The sequence below is a fragment of the Emydura macquarii genome, unplaced genomic scaffold (assembly GCF_026122565.2).
Source record: "Emydura macquarii macquarii isolate MOO-44397 ecotype Brisbane River unplaced genomic scaffold, CSIRO-AGI_Emac_v2 contig_2768, whole genome shotgun sequence".
Classification (NCBI taxonomy): domain Eukaryota; kingdom Metazoa; phylum Chordata; order Testudines; family Chelidae; genus Emydura; species Emydura macquarii.
Window position 1 is genome coordinate 36,812,832 of NW_027132905.1, and position 17,712 is coordinate 36,830,543.

Consider the following 17,712-nt stretch of genomic DNA (forward strand, 5'->3'; position numbering starts at 1 on the left):
ATGGTGGGGAAGCTTAGCCCAGCTTCCTAGGACTGACACTGCTTCCGTTGCTGCTCCGCTAGCTGCAGCTCTTAGACCAGGAAACACCAGTGGGGTCAGCCTCGTGAGCCAAAAGGTTTTGTTCAGCATAGTGTGGCTGCAGACAATGGAAACCCTTGGTTAATAATGAGACCTGGCAAGGAGTGCATCTGGGCCCCCTCGTTGCAGGCTTCAGGTGGTGTTAAGAGGCATGGAGTGGAAGGTCAAGTGACTTTCATCATCAGAGAACACAAGGCCAATAATTGTCCAGAAATGTGCATCCCGGAGAGCCTTCTTCCTCCGCTCATACAAAACCCCGGAGGAGAGAGGTCAGATCCACCCGTGCGCTGGGGGTCACAAATGTGTCTGCCACGGTTGTGATATCACTGACAACCATGACTGGAGTTAGCTGGGTCTGGAACTCTACCAATTGTTTGGAGCAAGGCCACAAAGCCCATTTATTCTGCCAACCCAAGAGCCTTCTATGGCAGGCCAGTGCCCAGCCTGCTGCCTGGGATGGCAGGCAAACCAGCTCTGCTTGGAACTGTGCCCTGCAGGAAGTGGCTGGTTTGCTCAGCCTCTCCCAGAGACTGGAGAAATGTTTCACCCTTGAAGTAAACAGCTGGGAATCTCCCCCAGCCAGGGAACTGCTGTTTCTGAAGGAATATTTCAGCCTTATTGTGGCAAGATGACATTTTTATGGCTCCTGTTTTTCACCCAGCATCCAAGGCAAACCCTGCTTTTGCACATGTTTTTTCCTGTGGTAAGCCTTTTGTCTCTCACTCTGCTAAGCAGGCCACCAAGTCCCAGCTCCTAGCTCGGGATTTCTTTGCATCCCTTGTGGGGATATTATGATGTGGGGCTCTGTGTATTGAAGGACTATATTGTTGGCATACAAAACAGTCTTTGCTCCACACAGCACCGTGTCAACAGCAGGGCAGCCACATTCTTTCCTGCTGGATTGAGTCACTGAGTTTCTGCCATTCAGTTCTCTCCTGCTGAGCACTGAAAGGCTCTCGGGATATTTGTCTCCCTGCACAAATGATCTGGAGGGTCAAATTGATTGTGCAGAAGTAAAGGAATTTACAAGTGAAACTGCTTCCCCTGGAGGGCTGGCTGCCAAACTGACTCAGACACACTGCGTGTTTGCACCTGTTGGCCTGACTCTGGCAAAGAGAGGGAGAGGTCAAAATATGGTTTTCTTTAGGTGTGCATATGATGAGTAAACAGTTCATTATTGGGTTTAACAGGGCAAATTCTGCTCCAGATTCTATCTCCGTTTCTCACTGCCTTCAGTGGCGAGTCTGCATTCACCCTATTGTAACAGAGAGCAGCATTTGGCCCTATATTCCTTTAATAAACTCTACAGTCCCTCCTTCCATCACTGGGTAGAACAACCTTCTGCAATCCCATGGTGTGCTCTCAGTCCACATGCTGGACTTCCACTGAAAAGGAATGGGATCTCTGTATGTGGACGTAGGGCAGGGTGTAACCATTGAGCTATGAAATCCTGGGGCAATGGGACTGCAAACATCTAGTCAGAATCCATGATGCTGCCCCCACTTACGTCTGGATTGACTGTGCATGGAGATTGCGCTCTGCTGACAGCGGGAATCCTCCATATGCTGAGGAATTCAATCCCTTCTCATTTCCTACAGCTTTGACAATGAATGTAACGACAGAACAGAACTTTCCTGTCTGCAGTGGGGCTGTCGCTCTGCCTCTGTAAAAGATGAGCACAGGTGGGCCTGTTCATCTCTGTGTGTGCATGAGTTTGTGTGTGTCTGTCCATCTCTCCATCACTGCCTGGGTGCCGCTTTGTAGCTGTATGTCTGTCCATCTCTCTGTCATTGGGTGTTTCCGTGTGAGTCTATCTCTGTGGTTTGTCAGTCCGTCTGTCACTGGGTCTCTGTGTCACTGCATATCTGTGTAGGTGTGTCTCTATTGTTGTGTGCCTGTCCATTTCTCTGGCTGCGGGATCTCCTTTGTGTGTGTGCGATGTGTGTTCAGCGCTGCAGGGATCCAGAGAGCTGCCTAGACTTGCTGCCCAGAGAGGCAGCTCAGCCACCCACGGTGGCTCCAGGTGAGTAAGCAGTTTCGCTTGATGGTTCCAGAGTTCCAGGCCACGCCCCAGGCTCTGTAAGGATTGGTAACAAGCCTTTGAATAATGGCTTCGGAAGCGTGGGAAAGGAGCAAGGTGACTTTGCCCCAGATTCACACACGGGTCTGGGGTTGTGCGCCTCACTTCAGCCAGGCTCTTGGAGGAAGCAACAGTAGGGCAGAGCAGCGTCACATGGGACCAGCTCCAAGGGCACACAAATCACAGCCAGGCCTTGGCCGTGCAGAGATGCTGCATGAGAACCGCCCCAGCTCCCCTCCAATTGGGCAGAGACTGCAGAGGCAACATGACACAGGCCTGTGAAGAGCTAGATAACTTGTAAGCTCCTCCGAGTGGGGATTGGCTCTTCCTATGTATCTGCACATTGAGGTTGGGGGCTTCTAGGTCCTAGTGCAATACACATAACAGTCTGGCTGGCCCTGCCTCACGGGGCCCTGCTCACTCAGGCTCAACATGCTGCAGAGACAGCTGCTGCAGGCGGTGCCTCTGTCTGAGCCTGGCTCCAGATATTGCAAATACTGCTCCCTAGAATGGCTGCAAAGCAAGAACCTCCCAGCAAGTCTGCAAACATCTGGGACCCATTCATGGGCAAGGGGAGCCAGCTACTGCCCCAGCATGGCCTATCTCTCTGACCAGACTCATGGGGGTCCTTTGAGGGTCCAGTGGGCCTAGGGGATGGGCCCATCTACCCAGTGTCCCACCCAGTGACTGCTGCAACCCTGACACAGCCTGTGCCAGCAGCATGGAGCCCGGTGAGGGTGGCCTCACGCAGAGCAGTGAGCAGGGGATTTCCATGGCTCTCTGGAGCTTCAAGGTCCCCAAGGCTTCCTGTGATCCCTTGGTCTAGGGCTGGAAAGCCTCTGCTTGTTCTGCAGCCCGTTCTGCAAACCCGGCCGCTGTGGTGGAAGGATCTCTGGACCATCACAGTGATTTCTTTCCCCTCCTGTGGGCCTGTCAGCAGAAGGGGGCTAGTCCCACTCCATCTGACTCCCTAGGGGTGGGGAAACAGGTGTGCCAGGGCAAATGGCTTCCCAATCCTCCCCCAAACCTCGGCTGGCGTTTAGAATCAAACCCGAGCTAAGCCTTGGTTACGGCTCTGAAATGCGGGGATGTTTTCTTCTCTGACCATTTCTAGCTGAACTGGAAGGGGCAGAAATCTCCAGACAAAACCTAACTTCAGGAGTCTTCCAGCCCAAAGCCAGCCATGGCGAAGTTTAGCTGAAGTTCAGAGAAGCATTGAATTTTTGGGTGCTTATCCAGAGTGGTCCAAACTTTGCCCATTGCTAAGACAGAGCCTTTGTCATATTATGCTCTGAAGTGTGGGGAGGAAAATCTGTGGGTTCCTAGCTCCTGCCGTGGGGTAAAGGAATAAAAAAACTGGAATTCAAAGGAACAAAGCTGGAGGCTGACCCAGAAATCTCCTGCCAGGAAAACCCGCATAATGAGCATCACCTGGAAATGAATCCATCTCCATGCGTGACCCCTGCAATCTGCGAGCGTCTTCCTGAGCCTGCGGGTGGAGCTGGGATCACAGTTTCGGTCTGGTGTCTGTCATAATCCGTTAATGCATCTGAAACTCCATGCAAACAGCTGTAACAAATGAGATCCCTCCAGGAGTTCAAAGTGTAATGAGCTGGTACATGAAGTATATGTCAGCTTGCCCTAAGGGCACTCAAACTATATAATTACACCTCGCCTCTGCTCGGCTAACACCAGGTGAGACGTGGGAAAATCAGAATGAGCCTTAAATGTGTTTGTTTTCCAGGTGTGAATAAGTGACAGGGAGATGCTGTCAAGGGCAGGCCAGACGTTTGACCAACCTTTATTAATGGTCTCTTCTATAGTTAGAGGCTGCCCAAGACAATTTGCCCACTTAGGCAGCTGCCTAGTTTGCCTGTAGCTAGGGTGGACCCTGCAATGCAGATCTAGCCAGGCCTGTTAATGGTGCTTTGGAAAAGGTCAGTGTTTGCAATGTATATTTTTGATAAGCAGCGTGGACTGATGGTGCAATGATCCACCAGGGCTGGGTGCCTCCAGAATCTCAGATACATGAATTACTTTTCCTTGTTGGGCTTGCATCATTCTTGAGCCTATTTTGGTAGCTGGTGGTTATCTAGGCCACCTTTCCTCCCCCTCACCTCACACTTTTGCTGCCCCCAGTTGTGCTCCACTGGCATAGCAGTAGAGAGAGCCCTAGTATGGATCAGATGCTGGGATTTTTACCTCCCTGAGCATGGTGGCAAAAATGCCTGCAGAAGCCCTGTTTGCACCAGCAGCACCTCCTACTGGAGACATCAGTAATGGAGCTGAGACGGTGACACCACGGTGAGAATTTTTTCTGAGGAAAAGCTAGCCTAGAGAGAGCCCTTCTGCTAAGTGCTAATGCCCTATAACTAGAGTTAGACTATGGCTAGGGAAGGGGCCAGAGTAGGGAATCAGGACTTCTGGGTGGTGGTCTTGACTCTGGTACTGACTGGGTGATCTGGGCCAAATCAGTGGCCTAAACTTTCAAATGTGGCTTCCCACTAAGTCTTGACAATCTAGGTTCGATTGTAAGTGTGCACCCTTCCAAGAATGGTTGGATAACCAGTGAAATGTCATAAGCCAGATCATTGCTTCAAAAGATTGGATGGTGCCACTGCATTCACTGTAAAGTGTATTTTTGTCTAAGAGCAAGTCTGCAAGTCCAGACAGTCAGGGGATTTGGGTGTGTGCTAACCAGTAAGCCTCTAGGTGCTGTCAATCAGGACACGAGCTGGCAATGTCTGGTAAAACGGGTGGAACCAGTGAGCAAATTTCTCCTTGACTGATTCAGCCAGAAGTGATATCTGGCAATTTGTACAGAGTCATCTGCCAGAGCTGCTGGGCATTTAGATTTGATACATGACTCATAGTACAGTAGATGGAGAACTTCCAAGGTTCACCAGGCTGCAGAATTTGCCACGTTCCTTTGCAATCACACATCGTGGAGGAGTCGGACTCTTTTTTTTCTCTTAAGTATTATGAGAAATTGTATTTCAGGTTGTCTCAGTTATATGCAGTGTTTGCAGTGGGACTGCAAATGTATTTTTCTGATTCCATTTTATGTGGGATGTTTTACAGTAAATTAGCTCTACTCATGAGTTCCCTGTAGGATTTTAACAATAAGGCATGACAGGATGCAACTTAATATGTAAGAGTGCAGACTTAGCTCAGAGTCCCTTTATTCTCATGCAGTTAGATGTGCCATATTACACTGAAACTCACCTACTTTTTCCTACTTTCCTTTCATTTTGTAAATCTCCTTGTGAAACCCAGAGGACAGTTCAACATGTTTACTCACCTAGGTTGTGCACATAACATGTCTTAGGTTCTTGGTTAAAAAAAGAAATTATACTTTAATGTATTACTGTTGTTCTACAGCCCTCAATGAACATATACCATATGGGACACACCTCAGATCACTTTGCTGGAACCTTCACTTTTCCATTTCTGGACTTTTTTCTTCTAACTCAAGAGATTTTTTTTTTGGCATTTAATTTATCTATAATTAAGATGATTGATCACAAAAGTGATTGCCTTGGAAGTCTCTTATGTTGTGGTTCATTTAAGTACAAAAATATCTTTGTGTGTTGCTCACATATTTGATTAATTCCTTGGCACACTGGCTAGAAATATCACAATTTTCTCCAGATGATTTCAGCATACATAAGTATATTTTATCCTACTACATGATGATTCATTCTGATGAAGATACAATGCTAGTGCATCCTTAGCACTCGGGTGAGACCAATTAGTGAAATGAGGCATGTTCTATCAAGTAAGGAAAAACCAGCAGCTTTTCGATTGATCGCAGACCTACTTATTGTTGAGAGTCGCCTTTCAAAGGAAATGCCTATCTCCTCTCCTCCCAGTATTTGGGTGTCAAAGACCTGCACCACCCACATGGGCTCTCAATGAATCTTAGTAGATGTCACGAAGTAGATATAGATAGAAGTGGAGGTCCTAACACTTCTAACCAAACCCTCTGCACTGTATCAGCTGCACTTAATTGTGTCAGACAGTTTTCCTATTTTCAGGAGGAATGGCTGATTCCATATAAAGATTTTATTTCACAGGCCAGCTTACAATTCATTCTCTATTTCCCCTTTGATGCCAGACTTCCATTGGCTGGCCAGTAACCAGAATACATGGCACCAGTCTCCAGTTGCTGCTAGGACTAGTTCACCATTGAAGAGGTCTCTGGAGATTCCCTACCGGAGATTTCCCTCCTGCCTCTCCAGTGCAGATTTCTGTTTAATTTCTGCAGTTCCCAATTGCCAGACGCTCTGGGTCTCCTCATTCTGGCATCTCCTCTATTTATCATGGCTTTTTCTTGCTTCTCATGTGTTATGATTATCCTTATGGTTTAGCTCAGTATCTGTCTAACCAAGGGCAAGATAATGCCTTGAACCCCAAAGGCATCCTAGATGAGAGCACATAGGGACTGGGGCTAGAGGCCCTCTGAGGAATACTGGATTTTTGAGCCAGACTCTCTGCCGATGGCTCTCAGAAGCACATGCCAGAGCTCTGAAGAGGCCGCTGCTTCCTTTTCTTCCAACAGCATTTTCATCAGTGTCTCTTGCTAACATGTAAAGAGGCCAGTGGTAACAGGTTTTTAATGCCATGGACACCTACCCAGTAGGAAGTGTGCTGAGACCATCGACTCATTTCACAAAGGCTGCCAGTTGGATTCCAGCCAGTAACCCCGAGGTTCCCTGTGCCATTACAAATCCTAGAAGCTATTCACTTCCTTAGCTCCAGGCAATTTGAATTTCTGAATGAAGTTGGGCAATGCCTAGCTCATGGTAGAACAGCTGTGGAGCCGCAAATATTTATAAGCACATTAATTCTTTGCTTCTCCCCTTTCCAGGGTTGGGAACAAACTGACATGCTAAGACCCCAGCGCAACTCCTGACATTCAGCTGACGCAGTGAGAGGAAGACCTCCTTATGCCCCTTCTCCTCCCCCCACAACCTCAGCCAAATCCTCCAAGTCCAGAAATAAGATTTACAAACTCAGGACTGTGAACCCTCTGCCAGGCAGAGCTTTTACCCCAAAGGTGAGACGTGTGAGACTCCATGGATTCCACTATCACTTTCCATGGAAGGCACTCAAATACTCTGGTCTATTTGCAAACCAGGAAGTGGGTGGGCTAGAGGCCCCTCCCCCAGCCTAAGGGGAGGAGCCACTGAGCCTGGAACGCAACTGAGTGCTTGGGACAACTAATGAAAAAACATGAAGGGAAGTGAGGGTCAAAGGTTTAAACGAAGGGAGCCAGAAGGGGACACCGAGCAGAGAACCCCAGACAGCGCCACTGCTCCCAGAAGGTGTCGAGGGAGCCTGCAGTGTAAAGCAGTAAAATAGACAGGCAGATAGATATAGTACGCGGGGTGTAGGTTCTACTTCTTTCAGATGGGTCTTTCCACGGATGTTCTTAGAATCTTCAATAAAATGCAAAGGAAAACAGACCAACCATGAATCAATACAAATAATTGGCATTTTAGAAAATGAAAGAAGCACTTTGGCCTTAAATAATAGATTAGGCAGAGAAAAAAAACCAAAAATAGACATGGAACAGAAGTGCAGTTTAAACACAAGATGGAGACAGATTGCCACATCTGGCAGAGATCTGCAGAGATACTGCATAGCACAATAAAGCTAACCTGGTGCTGCAGACATGCAAGTGAGTTGCAGAAGGCAAGTTCTTCTACACTAGCTGCTTACAAGAATCATGAAACCCGGGCTTCTGCCCAAGAATCATACTTAGAAAATTTTACTTCTGTTTAATAACTGAAGGGCCTGGTTCATGGCTGCTACCTCACTGGAGTTACACTGGTGTAAAACCGGAGTAACATAATGGTGAGTCAAGCCCTCATAGTTTAGCTATAGTCCTATCATAGTTCAGTTAGTCTAATGTGAGTGAGATGAGCAGAAAGGGAGAATCCATTCCCCAGCAACTTATGGGACAAGACATGACACAGCTATAGTTAGCGATAAATGGAAATATTCATTTAATTATTTCTCTAAAACTAAGTTCCAGTCAGTCAAACTTATGGCCCATTTCTGCACCGGTTACCCCCTGAGAGTAGCACTTCATCATGTGAACTGTCCCACTGAAGCCAGTGAAATGGCTTGTAAGGGTCTGACTCAGCCAGGGCTGCAGAATGGAGCCTGTAAGTAATGCACATGCTATTGATATTAACATGTAAACTACAACTCAGGGGAACTCATTGTGTTTTGATCTTTTTCATGACTGTGTACAAGATGTCATAGTGGATTCAGCCAGTCTCAGGATCCAGAGAGGCACTGTTCTTCACCCTGCTTTCCAAGAGGGGCCAGTTACCATTCTGGAAATATTCACACAAAATCTCTCTCTCATTCTGCAGGCCCTCACCTGTGCCACCTGCTCCATGATGCTGATTCCCTATAGCGCTGCCTGTGTTATGGTTCAGATTGAGTCTCTAGCAAACATTTAGAACTTGGGTAGCAAAGCTTAGCAGGAATGTGAGGAGCTGAGCAGATGTTTGAAATAGCTGAGTTTGAAATCAAATTTCAATCACTTTCAGCAATGACAATTCTGCAGCAAATGCATTTAAACAGTGAGGGGCAGACTCTGATCTCACACTGGTGTGAAGCTCTACACCAGCTATTCGAAAGGAGAAGGTGTGAAACTGGAGTAAAATCAATACAGTCACTCTAAACTATTCTTCCTAGTTGTTGAAGCTGGTGTCACTTATGAAACGATAACAGGTCAGCTAGACACCCTGAAGCAATTCATGACTTTCAGTTTGGAATTGTTGTGCTCTGTTCTTTGTCAATCAAAAAACTAAGAACATTAAATTCCCACTCTTGGTTCTAGTCATGCGGGGCGTGTTGCTGTATTCCAAGGAAAGAAAGATGGAAGCAGCTCCTTAGTATGTGTTTGTGAGGTGAAAAGTTGATCCCTCAAAGAGCAGCTTTGCGCTTCCCTTCCAGGGAAGACTAAGGAACGTGGAGTGGCAGGCACTGAATACCCAGACTATATCGTTCATTTTTATTTCTTGTTCTTGGAAGCAGAGCACTGTGCTTCACTCTGTATCCTGGGAGCACGGGCCACCCAGTTCAGATGGCAATAGTGACATTTCAAAAGGCCGGCGATCAGACTCTGGCTCTCTCTGTTGGACCGTATCACCTGAAGCAGTATGCACATACTCACTGCACTCCACACGGTCTGAAAAATAACTGGGGATGACCATCCTTTTGGGACACTTGGGGCGGGGGGGGGAGCATAGCCAGAACTTGACTCCACTCTAAGAATGACCATTTTGTGTTACTAATGGAGTGGTCAAAACTTGTAACTTCTGGTTGGTGGGAAATTTCATCGAAATTGATACAATCACACAAACAAACCGGGGTTTGGTGAAACAGCTTTGTCTGATGAAAACCTGTTTCAGGGAAAATTCTCCAACCGGCTCTAGTTGTAAAATGTTTAGCTGACTGGAATAACGGGTGGGACAGAGCACGCAGACGAGGGATGAGATGGGTGGTTATAGGTTTGTCCTCATCCCAGGTTTTTTGAGATCATCCCATTTTGATCATTTGGATCCTGTGGGGGGATGGCCAGGGATCCAAATGTTGGGCCTCTGCAATTTCATCTCCCTGCACCACTGGAGTGATGGGATGATGTTGCAGTGAGGTGATGAGGTGGCACTTGGTGCGGTCCCCCCGTATCCCTGGCTGGCACAAATTTGCTCTCCCTCACTTTTATGGCTCACACTTTTTACAGCTGGAATAAAGAACAATGAGTTGGAGCCACTTACACCAGAGGGAAGAATCCCACTCCCCTGTCACTCTCCTGCATGGATAATGTTCTGCATCCCCCTCATTTTGGATCTTTGTTCCACACTGGGGCCTTGGTGGGCTGAGAGATACGGCTGCCCAAGGACAGTGCTGCCTGGAAGTCACAGTGATAAGCAGCCTCCAAAAAGCTCCCTTGAGCAGAGGGATGGATTGGCGCAAGAGCCAGATAGCTAGATTAGCTAGGCAGACATGCCGTACAGGGACTGATGTTGCATTGCTCCATGACAGAACGATCAAGATGTCCTTGAGTCATCACAGAGTAACAGTGTGTCCTTATGACTATATCGCCTTCTCATCCCTTCCACTGGCTGGTTGTTAGACTTTGTTGACACCTAAAATTGTACAGTGGCATGACTGCAGCTGTGCCACTATAATGCTTCAGGACAGACACTTGCTATGGTGATGGGAGGAGTTCCTGTCACTAGAGTTAATCCACCTCTTTTTTTATCAACCCTAATGCTGTTTACAGCAGGGTTTAGGTCAGCTCAACTATGTCTGTCAGGGGGGTGGATTTTTCACACTCCTGAGAGATGAATTGTGCCCCGGCAAGTTTCCAGAGGAGACGGTCCTTCCTCTCACTCATTCCACCACTTCTAGAATTGGGACCATCTCTGTGTACTTGTTAGGTGTCTGATAAATAATTACTGTGAAGGCAGCAGTGACTCCACAGTTAGGGTTGCATTCCAAAATCAGCAGAAAATGGAGCCTAAATTGATTACTTTCTCCTAAAGTCACAGACCAGATTTCACCCACGTTCATTCTTATGTTCTTTGAACGTTCTGTGTGGTTTTTGTCTGTTTTTTCTTTATAAATATTTAATAGGAAGCCAGTGAATATAGGCGCTGAGTAAAATCTCTCCTTGGCTGTCCTATTTCTCATTGTTGACTGATCTCTTAAAAAACAAAACAAAATGTTGTCTAGCCACACAAACCATGGCAGAGAAGAAGGATCATGAGTAAATCTAGGGCAATGGCTAGGTTTTTTTCCCCAAAAAAATGTTGAATTGTGTCATTTTTAGCCATTATTCATGTTATACCTGAAAGTTTATGGGCTGTGCACACAAACCTGATGGATGGGGATCATGCACATACAAAACAATTGATAGGGCTAGGAGCTCTTTAAGTCTTCAGTGCTGGGAGCTACACTTCTCTCAATTTATCCTGCAACACAGAAGGGCTCAGGCACAGCTGTTGAATGATAAAACATTCTCCTTCAGCATTTGCACTCCTTTCCTCCTCCCTCCCACCGCCACCCGATCTACCTTCCTTCTCACTTTTCCAGGCCCCAGTCCAAATAAACTTCATTGTGAAGCAGTGAGGGTTGCTAGATACACAACATCCCTAGCACCAACCCACAAAAGCAAGGAAAAGCAAAATGGAGTCAAAGTTAGGTACTGCTGCCACTCCTTCCTCAAGAATACACCCCTTAGGGACACAGACCATACATTGCAACCTTAGATCTGGCCTCCATGGTAAGTGTGTGTGTGTGTGTGTGGAGTGTGAAACTGTCACTTTTCTTTTTCTGTTCCCATCCTTCTCACTTGTGAATCTCTAATTCCCATCATGTGGGTTGTGACACTTAGCTATCCAGCAAATGGTACAAAAATCGTGCCAGTTATGCCACGGGGATACTTTCTCGGGGTGTCCAGGATGGTGAGTCACCGTGTTACCCCCCTGCTTCAATGAGAGAGAGACTTGCCGGTGCTAAACTGGGTGTCAGCTCCCTTCCGCCTCTGTCTCTTAGCTACCCAGACAATCTACTCCGGGTTCTGTCAGCCCCTACTTGGCCTTGAAGGATAACAATTGGTGTACCCCACTCACCGAACTCCTCAGAAGTGTCTCCCTATAGTATCCAGTCTGTCACTAGACACTCACCATAATGACCACGTAAGCTGTCCTCGAAGAGACGGTGTACACACAGCTTGACTGGTACAACTCAGGATTGGGTCCAGCACTCTCATCTGCTTACAGTAAAAACAAATATAAGTTTATTAACCAAGGTTAAGATTTAAGAGCTAGTGAGCAAGGATAAGAAGAACAACAGGTTACAAATAAAATAAAAGATAAAGCACACTTCTTAGAGTCTAAACTTAACTTTAACAGGCTAAAATTCTTGTCTAAAGCCGTTTCTCACCTAAAGCTCCCTTCCAGGTCATCAAGCTGGGTGGCTGGGATCCACAGGTCATGGATACGAAAAGTGCTGTCCTTTTTGCTCTGTCAGTGATAGATAAAGCTATGTCCTTTTGCTTTTCCCTTATATGCCCCCAAATTTGATGTTTTCATCCCCAGCATCAGTAAACCACCTCTAATGTTTATTCTCTGGTGCCTGTTGACTTCAGGTTGACTTGAGGTCTCCCTGCTGATTTGGAGAGCAAATGTAGCTCCCATTGTCTTTGGTGTCCAATGCTTAATTTACATATCAATTGCGGCAGATGAATAAACATCCTATGTCTGACAGAAAACTTGTCAACTCTGCCTCTAATACATACGTACATTAGGAACTTATCTTCAATACTTACATAACTCCATAAACATCACCCATACATACATCACATGTGCTTATTATGACTAGTATGATTCGATATCTTGCATAACTTTCTTCAGACATATATACTATGACAGCCCTGTGTTAGGTGTAGTGAGTTTGTCAGGCCTTTTAGGAGTTGCTGGTGCAGTATAGTGAACCCTTTGCCTGTTGGCACCACGGGACCACCCAGTTCCATTGAGTAGTGGGAGTTAGCTTAACATTTCATTTCCTGGTTTTTGTGGGTTTGTATCAGCGATGCTGTAGGTGTGATTTACATGTTAAATTGGGCTGGGGTATGGACATATAGGGCTGTTGTGATGTATCTTCCTCTTCTCCCTCCCTGGGGGGTGGTGATGTAACCCTGGGAGGCTAGCTGGATAAGCCAGTGAATAGTGCATGTAACTCAGGTGGGGCTGCGTGCTGACAAATCTTGTAAATTTATCATGAGTTCTGTGCTTTTGCCTTCCGCTGGCAGCTCTCATGACATGACTTGCTCCTGTCCTATGTGATTTGGGAGTGGGACCAGGTGCCTGCACTCACTTCCCTCCCACTTCCAGCAGTCCCCATGTTTCCTGCTCCCTGGCCCAGCAAGTACCTGCTTCCCTGACCCCTTCCCTCCTCCACCCTACTTCCAGCCATGGCTGAGTCTACGGTCCCATTATTGGGGAAGACAGGTAAGTGGGTATTTTGGGACTCATGGATGTCAGCTCTCCTACAGCTCCTGCCTCCCCCCTTTGCCCTACCAGCTTGACTCTCCTGGAGCCCCTACCTGTCCCCCTACTGGCAAGCCCTCAGGTCATGGTCTGTCCTGTTTCCCAGACCTGGCCAGTCCCTGGTGTCAGTGTGGTTTCAGCAGCAGGTGGCAGTGAGGGCCTGGAAGCAGGTGACATGACCTGGTTGGCATGCCCCAAGACAGAGAGCCAGTGCCTGCTCTCCCAGCTGTGTTCAGGAATCAGGACATGAATTCCAACTTTTAAAGAAGTGTGTGTGTGTGTGTGTGTATGTGAGGGGGGAGGGGATAATTTGCTTCCCCATCTCCAGTACCTAGGGATTGGGGTCCCTTGAAGATCATTAGTGGGGGTCAAAGGACACATTCCTCTCCCCGCCCCCCTCGAGTCCCCCCGTAGCACCAGCCTGGATCCCTTGAGCCCCTTCGACCCCCGCCTGTGGGTTGTGACGTCACCACGGCAAGCGGCTGACGCATTGCCCGGGGCGGGGCATCTGGGCGGGGCTCAGAACCAACAGGGGTGGGTCCAGCGCCGGAGCGGGCGTGTCCCTCTCAGGCCCCGCCCCCGTCCCCATCCCCATCCCCATTCATTGATTGCTGCTGGCCGGCCGGCTGTGTCCGTTGGCCCAGTAACTTTCCGCCACCATGTCCGCCTGCGCCGGCCCGGCTGCTATCCAGCTCAGCAGGTAACGGGGCCGGCCCTGGGGGCCGGAAACGGGGCGGGGCCCGGGGCCTCGCGGGCAGGCCTGGGGCAGGGGGAGCTTTGTTCCGGGGGAGCCCGCGGGTCCGAGCTCTGCAGGGCCTCGCCGCCGTCGGGGTCCCGGTTGCTCGGAGCCCGGCCCGGGGTGCTCGGCCGGTGACTGCCCGTGCCATAGACCTGCGGCCGTGCAGTGTCTGTCTGGCCCGCGCAGCGCTCCCTCCCCGGCGCCAGGGCCGTGTTGCCCCCCCCCGTGCCCTGCCTGCCCTGCCCTGGGAGGGGACGCGTCTGTGTGGTGGGTTCGGGCCTGAGGCTGGAAAATCGGGCTGTCTGGGGGGCGCCTCCTTCCCAGCCGAGGGTGCGGCGCGGCTGCCGAGTCGGCTCAGGTCAGGTCACCTGTCCGCCCTCACCGGCCCAGGCCGCGCTCGTGGGGCTGGGCTGGGCCCTGGTCGGTGCAGCCTGCTCTGCAGCCCCTGCGGGCGGCGGTTCTGAGGGCACGTGTCAGTGGAGACCTGCCTTGGTTCCCGGATCATTAGAGCCGGTCTGGCCAATGGAACTGGCAGGCTGGGAGCCGTGAGTCGCTCTGGCTTCTGTCTCCTTAATGTGCACGTGGGAGTAATGCAGCTTTAATAACCGGTGGCAAGATGTTGTAGCGTCCTTTGGGTGTAGAGTAATCTACTTATTCCTCAGGGGCCTTTAGCTAAATGCACTTATGATCAGGTTTCAATTAAACTCACTGGTATAGTTTGCTGTAATCCACTGCCTCCTAAATCATGCTGACTCACTGGGTTTCCTCTGCTTGTGCTGTTAAGAGGGGTAGCTAAATAATTCCACGTTTGTAAACCTTTTCTAAATGTTTGTAAAGCACCCAGCAGGCTTTTGGGTTTTAGATAGACTACAGACTGAGTCCATGCCTTTTCTAGCTCTCAAAGGTAATTTCCTGTCTAGGATGCAAGAGGGATGGTGTAGTTTGGCAAAGATGTAGCTATTTTCTCTGCTATTGTAAAGGCTAGATTAAGCTGTGTGATTGAAGTAATACAGGAAAATGGATTGTGTGTAATTGTGTAAAATGGTCTTCTCACTTTGCGTGTTTACAGTTGAATCCCATTTCATATATGTTGATTTTGACCCAGTTAATTTCTGTAGCTATCATTCTGTCAGCAGTGGCCTAACCTTAGGCATTGGTTTGCAGTTGTAGAAGCAGTGTGTGTCTTAGCCATGCTTTTGTGGGTTCTAGGCTGAAGTAGTCTCTGCAGGAGTCTGAGGGTGGGCAAGGTAAAAGCAAATAAACATTCTTGATGAGCTTTGATTTAAATGCTTCTTGTCATGGTATCTAAGTGCCAGGCAAGTAAATGGATCCATTTATAGTGCCCTCCCCCCAGCTGCCTATCCTGATTGCTCCTATAGGTGATCTTGGTGTCCCAGATCGGCTACTTCTCTCCCTTCCCCTGCGAACAGGATTGTGTGTGTCTAAAAGTCCTTAAAGACTTGGGGGTTGGGAGGAAGAGGCGATGCTGGGGTAGATTTAAAGCAAAGGAAAATCCCACCATGATCAATAGAATCTGCTTTCACTAAAGACTGTCCCAGTTCAGCATGCTCCATTGTTGTCCCTTTTCTTGCTTTTGTGAGCTTTCTTCTTAGTGCATCCATGGAGAATGGAACTCTTCAGGGCTCTCCTTGCTCCATAATCTGGAAGTGGAGCCATCTCACTGTTGTGGTAGAAGAATCAAGATAACTGTCAAACTGCAACATTCATGTATTGTTCTTCCTATCATTAAAGGAGGATCTTTTTTTAAAAACTGTTCTCCTTATTGTGGAGAGCCCTATCTGACCTGACATCTTTTCATTAATTCCTGTTTACCCTTGGCCTATTGTGTAACTGAAGCAAGATGACAACTGTTAGTTTTGGGATGGCTGCTGTTTACTAAGAACTTGCTCCAAGGAGCTGGGGAAATGAGTGGAGCCCTCTACCCCAATTGCAACCAAAATCGAAGCAATATAGTGCTGGTGCAATTTTAGGAAGCTAGGGCATCTGGTGGGTAAGTAAATAGGAGAGCAGTACTGGTTATAACTGGACTTTGCCATTAACTGTGTAGGCCGATAATACTCTGATTACAATGGACATGAATGGCAGTGAAGTTTGTCATTCAAGTAAAAGGGAGCCCTTTGGAATGTAAATTAACTTATGAGGTACAGATTTGGCTATTGATAATGAAGTTAGCTGAGATCTTTATGACGGCACCTGCTGTTATAAAGAATCCCAGTATTTTCATAGGTTTGTTTTCAGATCAAACATAGCAGGAGAAGTGGAGGTGAAACTAATCAGGATGGGTGGAGTACAGCGTTATCTCAGTGGCAGTGTAAGTGCTGCACTTTCCCCTTCCTTGTAGGCTTTCACAATGTGGCATAGAGAGCACTGGAGGTGAATGCACTTCTAGTGAAACCTTTGCAGCCACTAAGCTGCTGACAGGTTCTCTGCATGCCCAACTTTACAGTTCATCTGCATGTGTTGAACTTTATACTGAACCTGAGGCTGGTAGGCTTGTCAATAACTCTTGGCAATAGGGAGGGTGGAGTAGTTTTTCTTGGATTAATGCCCTCATACCCCAAACCATTCTAGTCCATATTATAAACCTCAGTAGAATTGCTGCTTTACACACAGGCATACTGTTAAAGAGTCAGGGTCCATTTAGAACCATAGATGAGGTTTGTCTGTGTAAAATAAATAAAAATTGTAACATTTAATATGGGAAATCAATTAGTCAAACTGTTTGCAAATATTGCAATAACATTTATTATCAACACCAACATTGGTTACTCCAAAAGTGAAACTAATTGTTCACAGTTCATGGGTAAATCTAGGTGACATGTAGGATGTAAACCAATGATAGCATAAACAGTGGAAAGGGATTGGGCCTAAAAACTTAATTTCAGTATCTAAGCTGAGCAAACTTGTTTTTAAGTGATTTTTAACCTGGCAATGCTCCTTAATGCAATGAATGACTCTGCTTGACGTTACCTTAGTTAGTTAGGTTTGGAGAGCTCTTCTGGTAGGCTCTGATGAAATGTCCTGAATCCCTTTTAGCCCCTTGGTGAAGACTTGATGGGTATCTTGCACTGGAATAAAGAGACATACTGCATACAGGCATCCTGTGAAGGCAGTAACTCATAACAGAATGTGAAGCTAGGTGGAAATGAGGATGATGAAGTGGAGGGCCTGCTAGGATGCTGATGGCATTAGTGAGGGTCGATAATATGAGTCTGGCTTTCCATCTCTGCCATAAGTGTTCTCTAGTTAGTTTATGTGTATGGCCACACTGAGTAACATTTATATTAAAAAAGGTCAGGGCCAGATTTTCTCACTTTGACTTGAAATGGGCCTTTAAGCTGTGGTGATTCAAACTGTGCTCGATCAATTCCTCACAAACAGCGTACAACATCTAGGGCAGTTGGCTTAAATGTAGTGACTATGAATAAGATTTTGATTTTACTCTGCATGTGGAGGAAGGCTACTCCCTGACAGGTATCAGGCTGAGCTAATTCTTTAGCTGCAATATTGGATACTCATGCCCTGTCTGTCTAGGGTAGTCCAAAAAGTGATCTTTGTGCTCTAGACCTGAACAAATCACGTGCTGCTCCTGGTCTCACTTTGTAAGTAATTTGATTCTAGATTCTTTTATTTAAACAAAGTTCTCCCTGTTTTTAGTAAGATGCCCAAGGGGGAGAGGTACAGACACTGCCTAGTGTTATAGGCAGACTGAGATG

General features: G+C 47.5%; 2 protein-coding genes and 1 long non-coding RNA gene across 4 annotated transcripts in view; all 3 read left to right on the top strand.

Annotated features, from left to right (window-relative positions):
• Positions 1 to 17,712, top strand: part of RPL22 (ribosomal protein L22) — a 382,415-nt gene that overhangs the window by 119,093 nt on the left and 245,610 nt on the right. The window lies entirely within an intron of this gene.
• On the top strand, positions 7,033 to 8,696 carry LOC137165512 (uncharacterized). Its single transcript, XR_010923393.1, has 2 exons — positions 7,033 to 7,217; positions 8,423 to 8,696. It is a non-coding gene; the product is annotated as an uncharacterized lncRNA (long non-coding RNA).
• ACOT7 (acyl-CoA thioesterase 7) overlaps positions 13,816 to 17,712 on the top strand; it is a 92,175-nt gene continuing 88,278 nt past the window's right edge. For both annotated transcript variants that reach the window (XM_067567065.1, XM_067567066.1), the window contains exon 1: positions 13,816 to 13,936. In XM_067567065.1, coding sequence (XP_067423166.1) covers positions 13,896 to 13,936 — 41 coding nt within the window. In that variant the 5' untranslated portion in view covers positions 13,816 to 13,895. The remainder of the gene's footprint in view (positions 13,937 to 17,712) is intronic.